General features: G+C 43.4%; 1 protein-coding gene across 10 annotated transcripts in view; it reads right to left on the bottom strand.

Annotated features, from left to right (window-relative positions):
* Positions 1 to 14,638, bottom strand: part of LOC137357234 (pumilio homolog 2) — a 172,436-nt gene extending 157,798 nt beyond the window's left edge. For all 10 annotated transcript variants that reach the window (XM_068023412.1, XM_068023431.1, XM_068023422.1 and 7 more), the window contains exons 1-2: positions 14,529 to 14,638; positions 13,969 to 14,294 (exon numbers count right to left, since the gene is read on the bottom strand). In XM_068023412.1, coding sequence (XP_067879513.1) covers positions 13,969 to 14,283 — 315 coding nt within the window. In that variant the 5' untranslated portion in view covers positions 14,284 to 14,294; positions 14,529 to 14,638. The remainder of the gene's footprint in view (positions 1 to 13,968; positions 14,295 to 14,528) is intronic.
* Between the last annotated feature and the right edge of the window lie 1,080 nt (positions 14,639 to 15,718).

Raw genomic sequence — 15,718 nt, 5'->3', positions numbered from 1 at the left:
TGAAGCACATTTATATTGAGCTGGTGAATCAAACTTAACGAAAAATAGTAAAATAATTAAAGTAACAGTTTTTGACACTGCTAAGGGTAAACTTCCACAAATTTGCTAATTCAATTGCCACAACATGAAAGTGGAAAGAACAAACTAACTTTCTCCAGATAGTTTTTGAACCAGGAAAAGAAAAAAGGATAGATAAATGTTATTTTCCCCCCTAAAGTTCTGCTCCCACGGAAAAAGTGGCCGAACTAGTCAATTCTATTCTGTGAAGAACTCAAACATTCCACACATACAAAGCTGTGTTTCCTTTCAACTAAGAAATGTGTTATCAGTCAAAATTTTAGCACCATTTCCCAAAACTTATTCAATTTTAAACAAAACTAGGCCATGAGTACCCTATCAATGTTCATCCAAACCATTAGAGATCATGCATCACCATCCCCAAAAGAGAATCCACCAATGAAAAGAAAAAACTAGAATGGTGTGGAAAAACTCCCATTCCAGGGGGACAATGGTTTGTAACTTTTCCCAACTCCATCAACATAAACTTAATTAACTTTTTGTTCTAAAAGACTACAAGATGAAATCCTACATAATGCTGCTCGAAGGTAATCTGAAGTTTTTTTGCAATAATTATTTTAATGGGTCTCATTCTTGCTGACAGCATTGATTACAAGTTATCTTAAGATCTTTAAAAAGTTTAAACAAAGGATCACACAGTTCTGTCGATGCCAGTTTCTGACTTCACTGGCATTGACACATAAAAGGTGGGAACAAATTCCGTCTTGCTCATTTATGTATCTCACTACGTTAGTGATTATGTACCTAAAGTCTCAATAATAATTTCTGTGTGTCTTCTGAATAGTCTAATGCGATTTGAGCTACTTTGCAAGCCAGAACCATGTGGTTAGCTCCATACTCCTTTCCTTTTCTTCTGTAGCTGCATACTTGCAAGTTATGGAGGAAAATAACTGGAATGGCACTTAATTTGGCCCTTAGCCTGATCTGAAAATTCACTTAAAGGCCATTTTGAGGAATCAACATCTGCTCCCTCACTCACTCCCTGTCCCTCTTCCCCCTCCCCCCAATTAGGACAGTAAGAGACTCCTAAAAGCAATGGAACAAACTCTACTGCTGTAAAATAGGTTGGAAATATTTGTAAATTTCTTCCAGGAACATGCACAAGATTGCTGAAACTACAATGCATGCATCTAGTCTTTTTGTAATCGACACTGCATCTATTGATCGAGCTCACTGGCACTAAAGAGGTTTTCTTCCCCTGGGCAAGGACTTTGCTGTTCAGTACTATGAAACTAACAGAATGTGTTTCATTTAAATGTCAAACACTACATCTCTAATTTGAAAAGAAACAAAGAACATGATCAAGAATCATATGATGAACTGAATGAAGTTAGCACTTCAGTATTTCCAATTATGTGCATTAGATGACATTATTTACCACTTGGTGTAACAGTCAAAGCTTTTAAATTATGAAGTGCTAATCACAACATTTGTTATGCCAGCTACTGAAGTAAACACCATTTTAGATGCCCCATTTTATTATAGAATCACTGAGGCAGTTCTGCAATACTATTGCTATGGAAGCCCGTTTGTTTATCTTACAGGCTTCTTGTTACAGTATCTGGCTCCGCTTCCAAACAAGATCACATTATAACCCCCTTTGAATGTTTTGCCCTCTATGCTGATGCATTCCTTCAAGAGGCAGTCTGAAAACAGTAAAAAGCTACCAACATCACAGTATTCATTCCTCTGATGACTAGTTCTCGTGAAAGGTCAATGACCTGGCACGTTAACTGTGTTCCGCTCTCCAGATGCTACCTGATCTGAGTATTTCCAGTATTTTCTGTTTTTATTTCTATTTTCAGCATCTGCAGTACTTTGCTTTTATAACAGTATCCATCCCATCTATACTGTGGGACAAATTCTACAACAGCGTGACAAATAACTGCACTGAAAATTATGTTCACAACTTGGTTTCTAGCCACCAGATCATACCCATTATTACCATCTCAAGATGATGAAAACGAAGACAAAGAAGTGATCATTGGCTTATGCAGGCAGGTTTAATGTTAGGTCAACCCACAACCAGAGAAAATGGTGACCTTTCTTGTTAGAACTGTATTATCTAATAAGTTAGCCACTACACACTTACAACTAACTGGGAAACAAGACGTGGCTAATTGTATTTCTGGTTAGTAAATAAAAATGAGTACAGGCACGATCATTGCGCAGGAAATCGCAACACTTATTTGTGCAGCATGTGCCTGTATACTTGAACATGTTTTTAATCTTTGTTGGTAAGACAAAAAGAAAAATATGCAATTCTTCATTGATCGCAATGGGTTGCTTTACTTCCTTGGTTCCTGAAGGCTGGTGGATATTCAAATATATATATAGATAGATAGATATGGGAAGCACGCTCACACAGTACAGGAAAATGAGTGCTTGTGGCTAAAACAGTGTCATCACAACCAAGGCTAGTCGGCAACTTCTTTTGGATAACGTTGCTTTAACAGCAGGGTTGTCCAGCATATTGACCATGGGCCAGATCCTGGCCCGCTGAAGGTTTCCATCTGGCCCACGAATCAGCCCATGGTTCGTCTGATTGACAGCTCCCCTGTACATCAGGCAGAGAGCATAGGCGGGACCCCTATCTGTGATTGGTGACTCCCTGTAAATGACAGGGGCTGCTTGGGCAGGGTTAGTGCTGACTGGAGGAATGCGTCACTCGGGAGGGTTTAAACTAGTGTGGCAGGGGGGTGGGAACCAGAGCAGTAGGACAGCAAGTGAAATAAATGAGGGGGAACTAGTAAATAAGGCCAGTAAGACTAAGAGGAAGAGCAGGCAGGGAAATGTTGCAGAGCACAGCGGGACTGGTGGTCTGAAGTGCATTTGTTTCAATGCGAGAAGTAGAACAGGTAAGGCAGATGAACTTAGAGCTTGGATTAGTACTTGGAACTATGATGTTGTTGCTATTACAGAGACTTGGTTGAGGGAAGGACAGGATTGGCAGCTAAATGTTCCAGGATTTAGAAGCTTCAGGCGGGATAGAGGGGGATGTAAAAAGGGTGGGGGAGTTGCATTACTTGTTAAGGAGAATATCACAGCTGTACTGCGGGAGGACACCTCGGAGGGGTCGTGCAGCGAGGCAATATGGGTGGAGCTCAGGAATAGGAAGGGTGCAGTCACAATGTTAGGGGTTTTCTACAGGCCTCCCAACAGCCAGCGGGAGGTAGAGGAGCAGATATGTAGACAGATTTTGGAAAGATGTAAAGGTAACAGGGTTGTAGTGGTGGGTGATTTTAACTTCCCCTATATTGACTGGGACTCACTTAGTGCTAGGGGCTTGGATGGGGCAGAATTTGTAAGGAGCATCAAGGAGGCCTTCTTGAAACAGTATGTAGATAGTCCAACTAGGGATGGGGCCGTACTGGACCTGGTATTGGGGAATGAGCCCGGCCAGGTGGTCGAAGTTTCAGTGGGGGAGCATTTCGGTAACAGTGACCATAATTCCATAAGTTTTAAGGTACTTGTGGATGAGGATAAAAGCAGTCCTCGGGTGAAGGTGCTAAATTGGGGGAAGGCTAATTATAACAATATTAGGCAGGAACTGAAGAATTTAGATTGGGGGCGGCTGTTTGAGGGTAAATCAACATCTGACATGTGGGAGTCTTTCAAATGTCAGCTGATTAGAATCCAGGACCAGCATGTTCCTGTGAGGAAGGAGGATAAGTTTGGCAAGTTTCGGGAACCTTGGATAACGCGGGATATTGTGAGCCTAGTCAAAAAGAAAAAGGAAGCATTCGTAAGGGCTGGAAGGCTAGGAACAGACGAATCCCTTGAGGAATATAAAGACAGTAGAAAGGAACTTAAGCAAGGAGTCAGGAGGGCTAAAAGGGGTCATGAAAGGTCATTGGCAAACAAGATTAAGGAAAATCCCAAGGCTTTTTATATGTATATAAAGAGCAAGAGGGTAACTAGAGAAAGGGTTGGCCCACTCAAGGACAGAGAAGGGAATCTATGAGTGGAGCCAGAGGAAATGGGCGAGGTACTAAATGAGTACTTTGCAACAGTATTCACCAAAGAGAAGGACTTGGTGGATGATGAGCCGAAAGAAGGGAGTGTAGATAGTCTCAGTCATCTCATTATCAAAAAGGAGGAGGTTTAGTTTAGTTTAGAGATACAGCACTGAAACAGGCCCTTCGGCCCACCGAGTCTGTGCCGACCATCAACCACCCATGTTATACTAATCCTACTAAGGGTGGCAAGGGAAGAAATTGCTGGGGCCTTGACAGAAATCTTTGCATCCTCATTGGCTACAGGTGAGATCCCAGAGCACTGGAGAATAGCCAATGTTGTTCCTTTGTTTAAGAAGGGTAGCAAGGATAATCCAGGAAATTATAGGCCAGTGAGCCTTACTTCAGCGGTAGGGAAATTGAGAGAGAGGATTCTTCGGGACAGGATTTACTCCCATTAGGAAACAAACTAACTTATTAGCGAGAGGCAGCATGGTTTTGTGAAGTGGAGGTTGTGTCTCACTAATTTGATTGAGTTTTTTGAGGAAGTGACAAAGATGATTGATGAAGGAAGGGCAGTGGATGTTATCTATATGAACTTCAGTAAAGCCTTTGACAAGGTCCCTCATGGCAGACTGGGACAAAAGGTGAAGTCACACGGGATCAGAGGTGAGCTGGCAAGATGGATACAGAACTGGCTCAGTCATAGAAGACAGAGGGTAGCAGTGGAAGGGTGCTTTTCTGAATGGAGGGCTGTAACTAGTGGTGTTCCGCAGGGATCTGTGCTGGGACCTTTGCTGTTTGTAGTATATATAAATGATTTGGAGGAAAATGTAGCTGGTCTGATTAGTAGGTTTGCGGACAACACAAAGGTTGGTGGAGTTGCGGATAGTGATGAGGATTGTCAGAGGATGCAGCAGGATATAGATCGATTGGAGACTTGGGCGGAGAAATAGCAGATGGAGTTTAATCCGGACAAATGTGAGGTAATGCATTTTGGAAGATGTAATGCAGGTGGGAAGTATACAGTAAATGGCAGAACCCTTAGGAGTATTGACAGGCAGAGAGATCTAGGCGTACAGGTCCACAGGTCACTGAAAGTGGCAACGCAGGTGGATAAGGTAGTCAAGAAGGCATACGGCATGCTTGCCTTCATCGGTCGGGGCATAGAGTATAAAAATTGGCAAGTCATGCTGCAGCTGCACAGAACTTTAGTTGGGCCACACTTAGAATATTGCGTGCAATTCTGGTCACCACACTACCAGAAGGACGTGGAGGCTTTGGAGAGGGTACAAAAGAGGATGTTGCCTGGTCTGGAGGGCATTAGCTATGAGGAGAGGTTGGATAAACTCGGATTGTTTTCACTGGAACGACGGAGGTGGAGGGGCGACATGATAGAGGTTTACAAAGTTATGAGCGGCATGGAACAGAGTGCAGAGTCAGAAGCTTTTTCCCAGGGTGGAAGAGTCAGTTACTGGAGGACATAGGTTTAAGGTGAGAGGGGATGTGCGAGGCACGTTCTTTACACAGAGGGTGGTGAGTGCCTGGAACTTTCTGCCAGGGGAGGTGGTGGAAGCAGGTACGATAGCGACGTTTAAGAGGCAGCTTGACAAATACATGAATAGGATGGGAATAGAGGGATACGGTCCCCGGAAGGGCAGAAGGTTTTAGTTTCGGCAGGCATCAAGATCGGCGCAGGCTTGGAGGGCCGAATGGCCTGTTCCTGTGCTGTACTGTTCTTTGTTCTCTATGACTCTATGATTCCTGGGATGATGTGATTATCCTATGAGGAGAAATTGAGGAGACTGGGCCTGTATGCTACAGAGTTAAGAATTAGAGGTGATCTCATTGAAGCACAAAAAATTCTTACAGGACTTGACATGTTTGATGCAGGAAGGATGTTTCCCCTGGCTGGGGTGTCTAGAACCAGGGGACACAGTCTCAGAATAAGAGGTCCATTTAGGACTGAGATTAGGAATTTCTTCCCTCAGAATGGTAAATCTTTGGAATTCTCTACCCCAGAGGGCTGTGGAGCCTCAATCATTGAGTTTGATCAAGACAGAGATCGATAGATTTTTAGGTATTAAAAATATAAAGAGATATGGGGATAGTGCAGAAAAATGGCGTTGAGGTAGATCAGCCACAATCTGGTGAATGGCGGGGCAGGCTCTAGGGGCCGGATGGCGGACTTCTGCGTCTATTTCCTATGTTGCTATGAAAGAAGTGATATATTTACATAATGACTTATCCGGTTTCAAAAACATCCCTAAACATTTCACAGGTTTGAATTACTCTGAAGTACTGTAAGTTATGTAAAAACAAAAAATAGCAATTTTGCCCACAGAAAGATTGCACAGAAATTTACAGGAAGGAAGGGATTAATCAAGGATAGTCAGCATGGCTTTGTAAGGGGGAGATCACGCCTAAGAATTTTTCAAGGAGGAGACTAGATGTGTAGACGAGGGTAAAGCAGTTGCTGTAGTCTACATGGACTTCAGTAAGGCTTTTGATAAGGGCCTGCATGGGAGATTGGTCAAGAAGCTAAGAGCCCATGGGATCTGGGCAATTTGGAAAATTGGATACAAAATTGGCTTAGTGGCAGGAGGCAGAGGGTGATGGTCGAGGATTGTTTTTGCGATTGGAAGCCTATGACCAGTGGTGTACTACAGGGATCGGTGCCAGGCTCCTTGCTGTTTGTATTGTCCATTAATGATTTAGACGTGAATATAGGAGGTATGATCAGCAAGTTCGCAGATGACACAAAAATTGGTGGTGTTAGAGTCAGAGTCCTACAGCACAGAAACAGGCCCATCGTGTTGGTGACGGCCATCAAGCACCTACCTATTCAAATCCCATTTTCTAGCACTTGGTCCGTAGCCTTATATGCTATTGCGTTTCAAGTGCTCATCTAAATACTTCTTAAATGTTGTGATGGTTCCTGACTCTACCACCTCTTCAGGCAGTACGTTCCAGATTCCAAACACCCTCTGGGTGAAAAGATTTTTCCTCAAATCCCCTCTACATCTCCTGCCCCTTCCCTTAAATCAATGCCCCCTGGTTATTGACCCCTCTGCTAAGGGAAAAAGTTTATTCCTATCTAACCTATCAATGCCCCTCATAATTTTGTATAGCTCAATCATGTCCACCCTCAGCCTTCTCTGCTCTAAGGAAATAGTGTTGTAAATAATGTGGAGGAAAGCCTTAGATTACAGGACAATATAAATGGGCTGGTAAGATGGACAGAGCAGTGGCAAATGGAATTTAATCCTGAAAACTGTGAGGTGATGCATTTTGGGAGGACTAACAAGGCAAGGGAATATAAAATGGGTGGTAGGACCCTAGGAAGTACAGAGGGTCAGAGGGACCTTGGTGTACTTGTCCACAGATCACTGAAGACAGCAGCACAGGTAGATAAAGTGGTTAGGAAGACATATAGGATACTTGCCTTTATTAGCTGAGGCACAGAACATAAGAGCAGGAAGGTTATGATGGAACTGTATCAAACGCTAGTTAGGCCACAGCTGGAGTACTGTGTACAGTTCTGGTCGCCACACTCTAGGAAGGATGTGATTGCACTGGAGGGAGTGCAGAGGAGATTCACCAGGATGTTGCCTGGGCTGGAGCATTTCAGCCATGAAGAGAGACTGGGTAGGCTAGGGTTGCTTTCCTTAGAGCAGGGAAGGTTGAGGGGAGACCTGAGACAAAATTGTGAGGGGCATAGAAAGGGTAGATAGGGAGAACTTATTCCCTTAGCAGAGGGGTCAATAACTAGGGGGCATAGGTAAGGGGCAGGAAGTTTAGAGGGGATTTGAGGAAAAAATATTTTACCCAAAGGGTGGTTGGAATCTGGAACGCACTGCCTGAAGGGGTGGTAGGGGCAGGAATCCTCACAACATTTAAGTAGTATCTAGATGAGCACGTGAAACGGCATAACATACAAGGCTATGGGTTAAGTGCTGGAAAATGGGATTAGAATTAAAGGCCTGCTCGGGTATGCAACTGAAACCCGACCCGGGCCCGACAGAACCACATCCAACCCAAACCAGGCCACAGTCCTTTGATTTTTTTCCCACACCCGACCTGACCACTGGAATGAAGTTAATTATATCAAAGAGGTTGTGCTCAACCTTGGATGGAATGGAGACGTTCACTCGCTCACTGCAGACTAGTGCAGAGTCCGGATGCACGTTTCCTGCCTAGACGTCCTGGCTGTTCAAATTTTGAAGCTTTTCCCTCCCAGCAAAAGGCAGCACTGTATCCAACCTGGCCCCTCCCAAACCAAGCCCGAATGCCGGACCCGGAAGAGTGACCCGACCTAAACCCGACACGTCTGGTCGGGTTTGGGTCGGGTAGCCATGCTCTAAGTAGAATAGATAGGTGCGTGAAGGCCAGCATGGACATGATAGGCTGAAGGGCCTGTTTCTGTGCTGTATGACTCTACACCTTGCGGTAGCGAGTTCAACATTCTGACCACTCTGGCCCATCCTAGTTGCCTCGAGGTGGCAGAGGTGGGCATTTTCCTTGAATCATTACTGTTTTTGTGGTGGTGGTCCTTCCACAATGGTATAAGGTAGAAAATTCCAGGTTATTTACCCAGTTTCCTCCATTCTGTTACATAATTGAAGTTTCACTGTTATATTTCATGATAAACTTAAGCAATTACATTCAATAATAATTCAGTGCATACATCATACATCAACACAGAACATGTCAATATTCACAAGCATGTGAAATATTCAGAGAATACCCTACCAAGTTCGCATTCCACCTTAGTGATGTCAAAGCTATTATATGTAAAGATACAAAATTATAATTTTTAAACACTCAAATTTTACTCAAACTGTTTTTAGTGCACTTGCATTGCCAGCTTCCAATGTGTAGATCTTAAAGCCAGTTGCAAGTCAAATGTAAAACTGCTGTGATCCACTAAAAACAACTGCACAACATCAATGGCTTCCAGATCTTGCATAAGACAAGAGCAGTTCATGAATAAAATTCAAGTGCTTGAAAAATATTGAGGTCATCAATTTTAGCAAGTCCAAACTGTTTAACATTCAGAAGGCAGACCGTTATGTGAGACCTCCACTTTAGGACGTACCAGAACAATCATAGCTCTCACCCAATATAAAAGCAACTGACATCCAACAATTACTGGCTTGTAAATTATATGTAATTTTAAAAATTACTGGATTTGTTCAGAAACTTACAGACTACTGTGTTTAATTTTTTTCATGGGATAAAGTTTTTGTTAATTTGATGGCCATCAAGTGGTCTATTTTATGTACACCAATATTCAATGAAAGATTCTCTAATTCAGACTGCACCAGTTTTATTGTAATCAAAAGGAAAGAGAAAGAAAAATGAGTGCATATTGTAGCTTTTATTCCCCATTTGGAATTCAGTTAAACATAATAATGGATACATGTAATTTTTGACATATCAAATAAAACATCCTCAGGAATTGACACAGAGGCAAAGAAATACATATTAAGACAAATGACTAACAGCTTGGTCAAAGAGGTACTAAGGGGCACCTTAAAAGGAGGCACAGTGAAATGGTTTAGAGAGGGAATTGTAGAATTCAGGGCCTAGAGAGCTGAAGACATGGCTGCCAATAGTGAGGCAAATAAGTGGGAGACGCACAAGAGAGGCCAGAATTGGAGGGATGGAGAATTCTTGGAGGACTGTAGGGCTGGTGGATGTTACAGGCCATGGAGGACCTGAACACAAAAATGAGAATTTTAAAGTCGAGGCTTTGGTGGACCAGAAGCCAATGTAAGTCAGTAGTCAGTGAGCATGGCACATTAATACAGTTAAAGACTTTACCCTTCCAAACTCTGGTTGCGTCCAGAGATCATTTTGAGCTCTATCGCACTAGGATGAAATTCCAAGTAGTGGTAAAAGCAATTTGAATTATTAAGTTATCACTTAATGAGTAATTACCTTAAATGTGACTTTTTCTCCCCCTAAAACTAGTTTAAGAACAGGGATTGAAAACAGGACTGTACACATCATGTTAAACCAAGATACACATGCATAACCAAGTGAGATAGCCAATTCATACCTGCTCTTGACAACTTTAATATATATGTTCAACGGTATGTATCAATTTGCTGATACAGCAAACTGTTATGCAAGGCTGCAGACAAATCAAATCATTTATATAAAAAAATCAATACTTTAACTCTCAACTAGTTTAAGCCAATAGCAAAGGACATACATTTTTACTGTACAATAAGTAAATAATGGTATTGTGGATAAGCTTTTTTTCCCTCCGTAAGTTCAAGCATTTTTCTTATTGTTGCAAGCTCCCTTTACACCTTCATTAGGTTTAATTCTGAAAGACCAGCATCTTTAAGTTGCCTCCCAACATTTACATTGCTAAATGTCCAGGCCAACATCTCAACCAACATCAGAGAAAGATTACCTGATCACTTATCTCATTGCTGTATGACATATTTATCTGTGTATAAATTGGCTGCTGTATTTGCTTACAAGTGACTGACATTCAAAATATTTCAATGGCTAAAAAGAACTTTGGGTGCACTGAGGACATGAACAGTACTTATATAAATCCAAGGCATTTTTTTCTAAATCCAACATCCTTATTCCAATGATAGAATTACTGACCCGTGGAAAACTGGGTTTATGATTCTGCTGCGGTGTAAATGAATGAGACTTAGAAGCAAGATCAGTCACCTTATGGAAACCATCCTCCAAAATTCAACCTGAACAAATATCTTTAAAATCATCTAAACAGTTGAGGAGGACTCAGTTAAGGTTAAACCAAGAATGCTGTCCCTTCATCAAGTCTGCTACTCATACGCATTCTATGCTCATCAGAAGATCTGGCAAAAATGAAGCTGCTAGCTGTCAGCCTTGGTAAATCTCACATTTACTATCGAGTTGCAGCTGGCTGCACAAGATCCATGCTGGGAGTCGGTAACACTAGTACAACTTGCAGTACAATATAGAAGCAGCTCCATTCAGCAGTTTGAAAGTCAACATCGTTTTTGTATTTCATGTTCCACTATACCACACAACTTCGTTACAACATCTCAACTTAAACTTAACATTGTAGTAACAGCAGGAATTAATGGCAATACCCAGACTCATATGTACTGAAGCAATATTTGGGAGATTAGGAATGAAAAGCAGTTTTTTTCAAACCAGTTTCCAAGATAAATAACAGTCATCTGCAATGCATAAATATGAACATTATAATCTAATTTTAAATTCTTCACTACAAATAGTAGAAACACTATATAGTGGTTCCCCAAACACAACAATATTTTGCCTTGGTTCCCAAGAAAATAGTATTCTCTTGTGCAAATAGCACCTAAATTACACATTTTAAGCTAGGTGAACAATATTATCTTCACAACTTGAATTTATAGAACGCCTTTAATGCAATAAAAGGTCCCAAGGTGTTTCAAAGGATCACTAAAAAGTAAACTTCAGGGTTATCCAAAACTCTGCTGCCTGCATTATTGCTCACACCAAGTCCCGTTCACCCATTAACACTGTGCTCATTAACTGACATTGGCTCCTGGTCCGGTCAAGCAACGCCTCAATTTTAACATTTTCATCCTTGTTTTCAAATTCCTCCATCGCCTCTCCCTATCTCTGTAATCTCCTCCAGCCCCACAACTCTCAAAGATATGTGCACTCACCTAATTCTGGCCTCTTGGGCATCCAAGTTATTTGCTCCGCCACTGGTGGCCCTGATCGCTGAAATCCCCTCCCTAAACCTCTCTGCCTTTCTACCTCACTTTCCTCCTTAAAGATGTTCCTTAAAAACTACCTCTGGCCAACCTTCTGGCCATCTGCCCTAATATCCTGACATGACTCAGTGATGGAAGTGGCAGAGACAGTTGATCACATGGTCTCAATCCTAGTGACAAAGAAGTCCATGAGCTTCTAGCACTTGTTGGAGGTGAAGGGTTTAAGACGGCAGGTTATAGTAGAGAAAAGGAGTCAGGAATTATCAGTGCATTCCAGATGAGTGGCTAAACTAGTTGTCTGCCACATTCGTTCAAGTCTGTGTCCCTTGGACTTATGTTGATAAGTGTATCAATTTGTAATGACTTTAGTCTCATTTATAACGAACATTTCAAAACAGTCCACACTTGAAAGAGAGATGATAAATATGAAGGCCTGAAAGCAGGAATGTGCGAGGGGGAGCCACAGCTATCAATTAGGTTCTGTCCTTTCATAATCAACAGGCAGAAAATCTAGTCCAAAATGTCAGTGCATTCAGAACACGGTTCACATCAATGTACTCCAAACACAGAAACACAACATTTCTTTGCACAGAGCAACTTAAAGCTATGTTCTAAGAACATCTTTCCTTTCAAATAAAAATCAACAGTACCTAAAATTATGAATACCATGTAATTCAAATCTCTTTTGAATATAGTTGTTTTCAAATGTTTCAATGTAAACAAAAACATTTGTTGTCTGCTTACATTGGAATTGATCTGCCAGATTACTGTACATCTGGAGTGTCTAAACTTTGTTTTCTTGAACCATTTAAATAAGATTATGCCACATTTATGCCTATGTTTTATTTTGGATTCTGGAAGAACTGTCAGTAAACTAACTCCTCCATTTACACTGCTAGATTCACCTCTCGTATCCCAGCAACATATTTTTGGATCAAGAACAAACTAGATCCACAAGACTGTCATAAAATAAGTAGATTTAATAAAAATACCAGCATCAGGTTCACGTATGACAATTTGAGAATTCCAAACAAAAACTCACAGAATAAAGAATTGCAAGGCAAAACAAAATATGAGTACACCAAGTACTCCTCCCTCCCCAAATTACAAGCAGTAAATTTGTTAAGTGGTTTTAGAAGGCTACAGGAGGGAGTTACAAAAGGTTCCACTGCCGACACATAGCCCACCAGCTGTCAGTCAGACATCTCTACATTAATCTGCACATGCAAGACAAAATATATAGGAAACATTTCTGTTTACAAAATACTAAAACAACTTCAAAATATTTGAACTTCTTTCTCCTCCTTCCCAGAAACCCCAGCTTTAAAACAGGAATAATCATAAAAACAGGACAAATATGATCATAAAAGATAACTGCACACTTTTTAACACATCAAGTGAAAACTCAACTTCACAAAAAATAATGGCCCATTGCAATGCTGCAAGACTAAGCAGACGTGTACTTGGGTCACAATTTTAAAATGATTGTTTTTGTACATACTGGTTAGTTTCTAAATGTGATCTACAAATATATCTGCTCTTAAAAAAGTCTAAGTTTAATTTCCAAACATTTAAAAGTCTGTCAGTTTAGTAATAGGGCGTAAGGCGGCCAGACAGAAAAAGAACTCAGAGGTTTAAGATTATTAGTTGTTGATATGGAAAGATGTTGTGAAATCAACAAATATGGATATACTGTTGCAGTGCTACATGTAAAACTCAATCATGTAGTTAACCGTAAAAGTATAGACAGCTGGTTGTGGGAGAAATTGGAGCCATCATTGGAGAAATCCACTTCGTAAATAAAATATGATTTAAATACACCATTTTGCTTAGAATTAGCAGGAAGAAGTCATACTGTAAAAACACTGACTAGTAAAAGGCCGTTTCAAGTTTAGCAATACAACATTGGGGAAAGGAAACAATATTTAAAGATTACTAACAGGATGAGATACTGAAAACTTTCGAAACAATGAATGCATTTCGTGTACATCGAAAACAAACTGCGCTTTTCTTTAACATTGGTCGAGAGGTGTAAACAACAAAGAGCAATAAACTTACAATACTGCTTCCCTACATAAAAACAGCAAGTCATCTCATAGTTAAAACAGAAAGTTCGGAACATGCAAACAGAACAGAAATATTACAGATGACTAAATTTCACCCCCATCCAACAGAAAATCAATTAACAACAATAACTTGGGAGAACCCACCTGATGCTCAACATGGACTCCGTCGCCCGTGGGCCAACGGTGTTTACTCGAGTAGCCGCCCAGCTGCTCCCCCGGCTGCCTCTGGAAGAAGTAACCCACCGTGGCGTCGTCTTGAGAGCGGCCGCTGAGAGGGGGCTGCACTCCGGTGTTGTTGGACGCGGGGCCCGCCCCGGGGCCCAGAGCTACCCCTGCCGCCGAGCTCAGCACCATCCCGCTGCCGCCGTCCGGAGGAGCCCCGCCGCCGTGCATCATCCGCGCCGACTCCTGCTGCCAGGCCACTTCATTCATGCCCAGGAGGACACATGGAGTATTCATTCCCTGGAAACCTGCGGGGGAGAAAACATCGCATCAGACGAGCGGGCCCGGCAGCAGCAACAAGCACCGGGCGGCTACATCGAGCCCAGGCTCGACCCGACTCCCAGACACTAACCCCGGCCTCGACCCCGCTTCCCTTTATCTTGGTGCTGTGGCAATTAGCTGTTTTTTTTTTAAACTGCGCTCATACTGTCGGATCGCCGATGCGCTGTGTTGTTTGTGGCGGTTCCCCAGGCGATACTCACAGGCAGTGCGTGAGGATAGTGACAGATTAAGCGGCTTTTCTATGTCTTTTTACGCGACAGAAATTCACTGACTTCCCCACAACATGGCGGCCAGCATCCTCCCCGCGCACAGCATGCCGGCCCCTCCCCTCCCCTCCCCTCCCCTCCCCGGTCAGGAGGATTCACTCAATGACTGACGCTGCAGACTGGCCGCACTGCCAGAGGGCGAGTCTGCAAGTCGCGTCCCCGCCGCACTGCCAGAGGGCGAGTCTGCAAGCTGCGGCCCCACTGCATTGCCAGAGGGAGACTCTGCAAGCTGTGGCCTTGCTGCACTGCCAGAGGGAGTCTCTGCAAGCTGCAATTCCACTGCACTGCCAGAGGTGAGTCTGCAAGCTGCTGCCCTACTGCACTGCCTGAGGGAGCAGCCCGACTGCACTGCCAGAGGGAGACTCTGCAAGCTGTAACTGCACTGCCAGAGGGAGACTCTGCAAGCTGTAATTCCACTGCACTGCCAGAGGGAGACTCTGCAAGCTGGAATTCCACTTCATTGCCAGAGGGAAACTCTGCGAGCTGCAATCCCACTGCACTGCCAGAGGGAGACTCTGCAAGCTGCAGCCCCACTACATTGTCAGCAAGAGACTCTGCATGCTGCAATCCCACTGCACTGTCAGAGGGAAGCAATCCCGCTGCACTGCCAGAGGGAAACTCTGCGAGCTGCAATCCTACTGCACTGCCAGAGGGAGACTCTGCAATCTGCCTGCACTGCTGAAGGAGCAGCCCCACTGCACTGCCAGAGGAAGAGTCTGCAAGCTGCGGCCCCGCTGCACTGCCAGAGAAGGAGTCTGCAAGCTGCGGCCATGCTGCACTGCAAGAGGGAGACTCTGCAAGCTGCAGCCCCAATGCACTGCCAGAGGAAGCAGCCCTGCTGCACTGCCAGAGTAAGCGTCTGCAAGCTGCGGCCCCACTGCACTGCCCAAGGGGGAGTCTGCAAGCCGTGGTCCTGCTGCTCTGTCAGAGGGCGACTCTGCAGCCCCATTGCACTGCCAGAGGGAGTGGGAGACTCTGCAAGCTGCAGCCCCAATGCTCTGCTAGAGGGCGACTCTGCAGCCCCATTGCACTGCCAGAGGGAGTGGGAGACTCTGCAAGCTGCAGCCCCAATGCAATGCCAAATGAGAAGCTGGGACAGAATCAAACTGCAAGCTGCAGCCCCA

This window comes from Heterodontus francisci, chromosome 3 (genome assembly GCF_036365525.1).
Source record: "Heterodontus francisci isolate sHetFra1 chromosome 3, sHetFra1.hap1, whole genome shotgun sequence".
In the NCBI taxonomy this organism is placed as follows: domain Eukaryota; kingdom Metazoa; phylum Chordata; class Chondrichthyes; order Heterodontiformes; family Heterodontidae; genus Heterodontus; species Heterodontus francisci.
This window is presented reverse-complemented; position numbering and strand designations above follow the sequence as displayed.